Raw genomic sequence first — 9495 nt, 5'->3', positions numbered from 1 at the left:
CAAAAGATGGCCAGGAAGAGGGACCCAAGGACCTTGCAGAAGCTGAGAGTGAGCGGAAGACCAAGGTGGAGAGGGACATTGGTGAAGGTAACCTCTCCACTGCAGCAGCTGCTGCCTTGGCTGCTGCAGCAGTCAAGGCAAAGGTGAGTTGCTGGGAAAAGGCTGGGTTTCTGATCTTTTTTTGTAGGCCAGGCCAGAGCAGCTATAGCAATTGGAGCCCTAAGCCAATTTAAAACAAAAACTGCCCCTCACAGCCTGATTTTCACTTGCTATATCAAAATAACAGTCTACTCTGTAATATTTCTGTTAGTATGTTGAACTCCAGAATGAATGGGATAGCATATAGGTCAGTGATGGCGAACCTTTTAGAGACCGAGTGCCCAAACTGCAACCCAAAACCCAGTTATGCCGGGTGGGTGTGGCCCATTGGGTGGGTGTGGCCCATTGGGTGGGCGTGGCTGCGGTGGTAATGGCAGACTGGGTGGGACTAAAAAGTTCAATCAATCAATTCCAACTTTGCAAGATCTTTTTTTTCCTGTGAGAAGTTGAAATTGACTGATTGATTGAACCTTTTTTTTTTTTTGCACACGGCGGCGGAGGCCTAAAGCGAAAAGGTTTTATAAAACTCAGCTGAAGGCCTAGGACTGGGGCGACGGCGCGCGTGCCCACAGAGAGGGCTCCGAGTGCCGCCTCTGGCACCCATTCCATAGGTTCGCCACCACTGATATAGGTCTATGTCACAGATGTCAAACTCGCGACGTCACGTGATGTCACGCAACGTATTGGAACTTTTCCCCCATTGCCGGCAATGGGGTGGGCGCGGTTTCCTCGTGATGTGTCCGGTCCGCGGGCCAGCAGTTTGACACCCCTGGTCTATGTGAATAAATAGTATTTCCAATAATTGCTGGCTGATAAATAAAATGGTGGCTGGATATTCTGTGAATCTTAATGCATGTACTAGACTTTCCTCTCTGACTTTGGTGGTGGTGGGGGAGTTCTGCTGCATACAGTGCTGCCAGAGCTCAAAGATGCCTTCTTCATTTTGGCAGCATTTGGCAGCAGTAGAGGAACGTAAAATCAAGTCGCTCGTTGCCTTGCTGGTGGAGACCCAGATGAAGAAGCTCGAGATCAAACTGAGGCACTTTGAAGAGCTGGAGACCATCATGGATCGGGAGCGGGAGGCCGTGAGTATAGCTGCATCCATTTAACGTTGGTTTTGCTTCCTCTGATTGAGCATCGCTTCTGTGCATGTATGTGCATGCGTAAAAGATGCGACTGTTATTTATATTACTACTGCTACTGTTAATTTCCTACTTGAAGCTGGAATAACTAGTTGGTAGTATAGTGACCATTTGTTTTGCAATCTCTGGGCTGACAGCTCCGGTTCCTATGTGGAGCGATCCATTTTATGGACCTTGTAAATAGCCAGCTGGATATGTTGCGAATGTTGAAAAGACTGGGTTGTGGGCTAGCCTTGAAAGGAGAGGATATGATGAGAAGAAGCCTCTTGAGCTCTTCTAGTGGGACGGACAGGTTTGTTTATTTATTTATCCTATTTAGAAACCCCATCTCCCTCATAGAGTGACTGGGTGGTGTGCAAATGGTTCATATATCCTAAACTATTTAGAGGCGCACTAAAACTCAAAACCCTAAACTTGAATTGTACCCAGAACCATTAATGCACCTGAAATGTTATATACTCTCTTAAACCCTCTTAAAGCTCCACCAGCTGTCTTTTCAACCCAACAGAGCTTCCAAAAGGTCTTCAAGCATAGTCCCATATAGGTGGCATTATAGTAATTGCTTTGGCAAGTGTGCATGGTCCAGAAATAGTAGCAGCTGATAAATCAACCTAAACCAGAGGAATATGCCCTGCCTACATTACTCAGTTGTTCCATGCATCATAATGCTGGATGAAAGAACACCCCAAAGTTGTGGATTTGCTGCTTCAGAGGGAGTCTAGATCCAGGGATTTTAGATGGGATTCAGTGTGGAACTGGATACATAATCTAGATGTGCTTTATCCCCCTAAGCAACAGAATGTCCATTTTTCTAGGTTTGATTTCAGTTTCTAAACCTTCACTGCTGCTTCACCGAGGGTGCCCTCTGGCTAGGCCTGGCAAAGTGTCTGTCACAAAAGTGTGACAACTAAATTCTTTGGTGATCTCGCCCAGTGGTTTCATTTAGTCATTAAATAATATGGAGGACAAAGTAGATCCCTGAAGAATTTTATACCAGTAGTTAAAAACTTCTTCCAATATCACTATCTGGGAGCTGTTTTTCAGTTTTCCTATGGCGTATTTACCAGCTCTGCATCTTCAAGGATCTCAGACGGGATAACATGTCATTAAAAGCCGATAAGAAGTTCAGCAACACCAATGGGATATATTTAGACCCTCATCAGGCGTGATCAAGGCTACTCAGTGCTGCACTGAAGTTCGAAATCTGATTTTCTGAATCTATTTATAAATCATCGGAGCAACCATGATACCATTATTTGATCACTTTAAAGAAAAAAGATATAATTGTATTTGACTATTAACTGTAGTACTTTCAGTCTGCAGTGACGGCAGTGTAAGTTCCAAAATCCACACAGTTAGTAGGGAAAGCAGGAGTAGGGGGAATCACAATAATATGGCAATACCCTCTTCTGTGATAAGTAGCTCTTCTTCCCCACTGTATGTCCGTCATTTGAATGCAGGTAATCTTTTCTGCCTCCCAAGCTGGGAACATACCTTGTCCTACGTACACAAGAGGGGAAAAAAGAGTGATTATCTGTTGCCGAAATCAAAATCTAACTCCCTTTTTCAAAACTATGCACCCCTTGTGCCTGCACACTGTAGCCACTAGGCCACAGGCTCTTTCTCACTTTGTTAGCTACAAGAGACAGGGGAAGAGGATGAATGCTTTTTTTCTTTTAGAGCACCCTGTCGGCCCAAATATGGGAAAGAGAAGTCTTTTGCCTATATCAGCTCAACCTAGAGCCATCCACAGGCAGCAGTCGCTTAACTGCGACATCATATGTGTTCCAAAGTTTGAATTGCTAACAAAGAATTAAGGGAGAACTGGGATAGCTATTTCAAACCTTATTTGGTTTTCATCAGCCAGACATACCCTTCTGAGATTCGAACCTGGGCTGTCTGCATGTTAAGCAGAGATCTTAGCCACTAGGCCACAGGCTCTTTCTCACTTTGTTAGCTACAAGAGACAGGGGAAGAGGATGAATGCTTTTTTTCTTTTAGAGCACCCTGTCGGCCCAAATATGGGAAAGAGAAGTCTTCTCTTTCCCATATTTGGGCCGACAGGGTGCTCTAAAAGAAAAANGTTTGTATGTAGGTCTTTAGTTATTCGGGTTTTCTCCCGCGTAGAATTAGAAGTGTCTTGGCGACGTTTCGACGAAGTCACATTCGTCATCTTCAGGCTGGTGTCTTCAGCTTCGTGCTTCTGGGAGTAGTGTGTGTGATCGCAGCTGTTTCTTCCTTTTAACTGCCAGTGGGGTTTGAGCTGATTGGGTGGGAGCTTGCAAACATGCAAACACACGTACATCAGTGTGGCCTTACCCATTTCATCGTGAGACAGTTTGGAGCCTGACCAGGGAATTTTGCATTTAGCAATAGCACTTAGACTTATATACCGCTTCACAGTGCTTTATAGCCCTCTCTAAGCAGTTTACAAAGTCCGCATATTACCCCCAACAATCTGGGTCCTCATTTTACAAACGGATGGAAGGCTGAGTCGACCTTGAGTTAGTCAGGATCGAACTGCTGGCAGTCGGCAGAGTTAGCCCACAACACTGCATTCTAACCCTTGCACCAACACGGCTCCTTTATTTAAGTTTACTTAATGGAATAAGAATATGAGGTCAGATAGTGCCTGGAGAAAACAGATCCATGACCCTTTGCTGGTTTCCTTGTAGCTGGAGTACCAGAGGCAGCAGCTTCTGGCTGATCGTCAGGCCTTCCATATGGAGCAGTTGAAGTATGCTGAAATGCGTGCTCGCCAACAGCATTTTCAGCAAATGCACCAGCAGCAGCAGCAGCAACAGCAGCCACCACCGCCGCCAGCCCTGTCTGTGGGATCACAGCCCCTTCCTTCTGCAGGAGCTCCTCTGGCACCTACTGCTCACTCCATGCCCATCTCCCAAACACCTGTTCCAGCTGCCAGCACAGTAGGACAGCCCAGCAGTATGGCTCCAGCTGAACAGATGGGGCAGTCTGTGTCAGTTCAGCCACAGCAGTCGGCAACTGGCACTCCTCATACTGGCCCGAGTCAGACTGGACAGCCTTCCGCAGGTTCCCATGGTAAGTGAAAGTGAGGATTTGCTCCAATCTTTGTGGGCAGATACGATGGTCCCAAAGGCTCCATGTGCAGCTATTAAACCCCAGTATTGTGTGCTTGCAGTTCCAGATTCGGTCCCTCATTTTCCAGATTGGAAACCTAAGACCCATTTGCTAAGCCCTGGAGACGTTCTCCAGTTCAAATGGATTGTACTGGGGTGGCTACATGAATGTAGTAGATGGATGAAAGCCGCTTCAAATGTTTATAGGAAAAGAGGATGACCAATGGAATATAAAACTGTAATTTTGGATTAATCGCCAAATTATATTTATTAGAACAGGTTCCAAAGAGGGATCAACTTGAGAGGTGCCACAAAACATATTTTGGTTATCTGTCTATGTTTCTACCAGCAATATAGACACTAGTAGAGCAGGTGGCTCTATTTCAAATCAGAGAAATGTTTGGGTTAGGAGGCTATCCTGACCACCATGTTAAACATTTTGAAATTAATATGAATGATGAAGGGTCAATTCATAGCTGATTGAAATGGCTTTTTGGACTCACCTCCAAATTGCCTGTTGCCAAGATAAAAGCAGATAATATTTTTTAAAAAACCATTATTTGTTGGATATTAATGTGAAGCGACATTTGACCAGATCAGATTTTCATTTCTTCAGTAATATATGAATTGGGCCTGAGTTGCACTTTAAAGAGTATCTTTAGAATGAGAAAGTAACCATTATATTGCCTGACTCCTTATAAAACCAACAAGTTTTATTTCTTGGGAAAACTTTCTGTGTTTTTCTAAATGACAGCACTCATATTCTGGGGAGAATAATCTCAGTGAAAGTTAGGATGTTTTCCTGCCCATCAGATACCCAGTTTCTTGAGGGTCATACATTTGGCTCTGAAGCATTTGATAGGGCTCCCAAATTAGGATGCACTTGGGGTTGATTAGCCTGTGTCTCTAAAAAGGCGAAGGGTGTAGTACAAGCTATCTGATTGTATTCTTAGGTCCCCAAAGCAGTGCAATGTTGAAACCCCAGTTGGATGATAATCTGTTATGTCAAATCTTTGCTTGCTTGCATATAGTTTGCAGACTCAATGCCTTCTTTCTCTTTGTCTCTTCTGAAGCCCAGCCTCCGTACCCCAGCCAACAACAATCATCCCAGATTCTCCCGGGGGCGGTCCCAGCAAGCGTTCACCCTGCCATGGCTGGTAATATCCCCTCAGCTCTGCCTTTCGGAATGCCTGCCTCCATCCCATTTAGCATGGCTAGTAACGTAACAGACTCCATCGGCATTAACTTCCCTGCTAACACGCCCATCCATCCAGTGCATGGTAACCTTGCGTGCAGCATGGCTAATCCGCCCATCATCAACGTCTCTAGCGCCCTGCACCCTTCTGCCACCCCTCTGCCTCATGGTTCTGCGGCTGCCCAGAGCCCAGCTATTGTGGCAGCAATGCAGGGCAACCTTCTTCCAAACGCTGGTCTTGGATCAGGTGAGAACGGAGCCAGAGATGCTGGTGGGATGGGAGAGGGAGAGAGATTACACTCTGCACTGAGTCACGATGGGATCTTTTGACTGGGGCTTTTAGAAAGTTAGGTGAACCGAGTCATGGTGTTTTGCAGACAATATTGTGTGACTCGGCGTAGCCAGTTGTGGTTTATTATTACCCACTGTAGTTTATTAGGAAACTGCGATTAAATTGATTGTGATCATAATTTGACACTGAATACTCCAAAGTGCTATGGATGGCCTTGAGGCGGCTTCATTGTGGAAGTTTCCCAACCTAGGTTTTTATGGCAAAAGGAATGATTGCATTTTGTAAGTGGATGGTGTATGTGTATTCCTCCCCCCGTTCCTCACCCCAAAATGGAGACGACGTCCACTCTGGGAGAATGTCTGGTATAAATACGTACTAGAACTAATTTGGGTTTGAACTGAAAAAGATGAATGAAAGAGCCCCCAACCTCACTTCCCCTATCCTGGATCTGAGAGAAAGGCTGAACAACTTTTTTTGTATCTGGGGGTCCACAAAGGGAAGATCGGATGACTAGGTAGAACTAAAATTTTGGGCTAGTTTTTTTTTTTAAGGAGGTTAGGGTACTTTGTTAAGGAATGGAAAAAGCAATAGTCTCCTGAAGTACCTAAAATGGGGAAAAAAACACCAATCATATTGGTTTGAAGGAGGGGGTTGGGGGGGGTGTAGTCAGGCCTTAAGCATCCCTAAGCCTAATCCTCTCCAACCCCTCCAGATGCAGATAATGGTTAGGATACCGGGACGGCTGCGTGCTACCTGTAGACCGCCCAGCCCTGTGACTTAAATTAGAGCAACTTAAAAGCCAGCTGCTGGACAGTACGAGGAATAAGATGGTTTGTTGTTATTGCTATTCAGTCTTTCCTGTAAAGCAAAGTATTAGAAAGCCTATGTTTGCTGCACAGAGACCAGTTATGACAGCAAGGGACAAGTTGTATTTAGAGTACTATTTCTGCTCAGTGTCTTTGTAAAGCCTCCTGTAATTTATCCTATATTTCTCCCCTTGCCCCAGATCAAGGACCTTCACTGCCACCGGATTCTATCACTCCCAGCCCCAGCACAGCTACGCCAGTCCCACCCTCACAGTGAGAAGCTATGAGCTATTCATGTGGATGCCTCTTGGATGGGCCCTCACCTTTCCAGAAGGACAGGAAACCCCAAATCGTGTTAAACATGGATTCTGTTTGGGTGGGTTTTTAAATGGTTCAAAACAACGATCCAAGGAGGAAGAGAATTTGGCTCCATTGATTTCCATTTCCCTGTGTGTCTCAGCTCTGTCTCCCGTTTCCATTTTTTTTTTTTTTGTATCTAGTCACACCAAGACTTTTTATTTAAGGAGTTTCTAATTGGTGGGGGAGGGGGGGCAAGAATCTATCTCCAGAACAGCCACTACTATTTATAGAAGGCTTTGATTTTAAACATGTTGAAAGGGGAGTGTAACTCCTTGTATGTGTGTCTTGCTCTTTTTTAAAAAAAACACAATAAAGAAAAATATAATAAATACCTTCCATTTCTTAGCAGGAAATCTGCAATCTCTTTTGGGTTGGGAGATAGGGTGACATGCTACAGGGCAGAGGGTATTGCCATGTGCTAACTTTTTTCAATAGGCTTTCAGAAACACTTTTTGTTCCTAAAGCAAAATGAGAGCTGGCTGGTTATCTGTAATTGTTAATTGTAGGAATGGATTAACCAACAGTTGTCTGTTTCTCCCAAGAAGGGTGGGGAATGATGGCCCTTTTATGACTTGTGTCTTGTCAGTTGACAAGGATGGGAAATTTAAGTGAAAAGATTTTTTTCCTACTTGCAGTGAGGGAAAAAATTATTTGATCCCATGCTGATTTTGTGCGTTTGCCTACTGACAAAGAAATGATCAGTCTATAATTTTAATTGTAGGTTTATTGTAACAGTGAGAGACAGAATAACAAATCCAGAAAAACGCAATTTAAAAAAGTTATAAATTGATTTGCATTTTATTGAGCGAAATAAGTATTTGATCCCCTATCAATCAGCAAGATTTCTGGCTCCCAGATGTCTTTTATACAGGTAACAAACTGAGATTAGGAGCACTCTCTTAAAGGGAGTGCTCCTAATCTCAGCTTGTTATCTGTATAAAAGACACCTGTCTTCTGTGAAGCAATCAATCAATCAGATTCCAAACTCTCCACCATGGTCAAGACCAAAGAGTTGTCCCAGGATGTCAGGGACAAGAGTGTAGACCTACACAAGGCTGGAATAGGCTACAAGACTATCGCCAAGCAGCTTGGTGAGAAGGTGACAACAGTTGGTACGATTATTCGCAAATGGAGGAAACACAAAATAACTCAATCTCCCTCAGTCTGGGGCTCCATGCAAGATCTCACCTCATGGGGTTTCAGTGATCATCAGAATGATGAGGAATCAGCCCAGAACTACACGGGAGAATCTGGTCAATGATCTCAATGCAGCTGGGACCATAGTCACCAAGAAAACAATTGGTAACACACTACGCTGTGAAGAACTGAACTCCTGCAGCGCCCGCAAGGTCTCCCTGCTCAAGAAAGCACATGTATGGGCCCATCTGAAGTTTGCCAATGAACATCTGAATGATTCAGAGGAGAACTGGGTGAAAGTGTTGTGGTCAGATGAGACCAAAACCAAGCTCTTTGGCATCAACTCAACTCGCCATGTTTGGAGGAGGAGGAATGCTGCCTATGACCCCAGGAACACCATCCCCACCATCAAACATGGAGGTGGAAACATGCTTTGGGGGTGTTTTTCTGCTAAGAGGACAGACAACTTCACCGCATCAAAGGGACGATGGACGGGGCAATGTACTATCAAATCTTGGGTGAGAACCTCCTTCCCTCAACCAGGGCATTGAAAATGGGTCGTGGATGGGTATTCCAGCATGGCAATGACCTAAGACACACGGCCAAGGCAACAAAGGAGTGGCTCAAGAAGAAGCACGTTAAGGTCCTGGAGTGGCCTAGCCAGTCTCTAGACCTTAATCCCATAGAAAATCTTTGTAGGGAGCTGAAGGTTCAAGCTGCCAGACGTCAGCCTCGAAACCTTAATGACTTGGAGAGGATCTGCAAAGAGGAGTGGGACAAAATCCCTCCTAAGATATGTGCAAACCTGTTACCAACTACAATTTCTTTGTCAGTGGGCAAACGTATAAAATCAGCAGGGGATCAAATAATTTTCCCCCTCACTGTATGGGGATAAACTTTTTTTAATATAGCAAATTCCCCTAAAATGAACAATGGTAGGTTACCAACATAGTTACTGTTGCTTGACAAAACCACTGGGTGACTATTATTTTAGACAGAGAATCCAAAAGCATATTAAAAACGAACTTTTTCTTAGCACTAAAAAGGAAATTTAATTTGCTATTTATTTACTTATTAAATTTATATGCCACCCATCTTGCTGTCCAAGGTGAGCTTGTCTTGTTCTTCCAAAACCCAGAGAATACAAATTTTAATTGAACTTTGGGAAAATATTCCTACATTACTAATGTCAATATGCTAACAGTGTTATCTATTACTTGGATAAGGTTTCAGTAAGTAACCTCTGATAAATCTGATGAGGGTTAACGGGCCTTTGAGGTCAGTTCCTTGTTTAATGCAGAAATTCAAATTAAAGTATTCCCAAGAGATAACATCTAGTCTTTGCTTGAATGTATTGAATGAATGT

General features: G+C 44.1%; 1 protein-coding gene across 1 annotated transcript in view; it reads left to right on the top strand.

Annotated features, from left to right (window-relative positions):
- Positions 1-7434, top strand: part of SMARCC2 (SWI/SNF related, matrix associated, actin dependent regulator of chromatin subfamily c member 2) — a 32764-nt gene extending 25330 nt beyond the window's left edge. Inside the window, exons 26-29 of the mRNA XM_015822914.2 lie at positions 1050-1184; positions 3917-4301; positions 5413-5781; positions 6833-7434. Of these exons, the coding sequence (XP_015678400.1) occupies positions 1050-1184; positions 3917-4301; positions 5413-5781; positions 6833-6909 (966 nt within the window). The 3' untranslated portion in view covers positions 6910-7434. The remainder of the gene's footprint in view (positions 1-1049; positions 1185-3916; positions 4302-5412; positions 5782-6832) is intronic.
- Positions 7435-9495: the final 2061 nt, after the last annotated feature.

This window comes from Protobothrops mucrosquamatus, unplaced genomic scaffold, assembly GCF_001527695.2.
Source record: "Protobothrops mucrosquamatus isolate PMUCROS unplaced genomic scaffold, P.Mucros_1.0 scaffold1725, whole genome shotgun sequence".
NCBI classification, from domain to species: domain Eukaryota; kingdom Metazoa; phylum Chordata; class Lepidosauria; order Squamata; family Viperidae; genus Protobothrops; species Protobothrops mucrosquamatus.
Note: the sequence above shows the minus strand (reverse complement) of the source record. Positions and strands in the feature narration are given on the sequence as shown.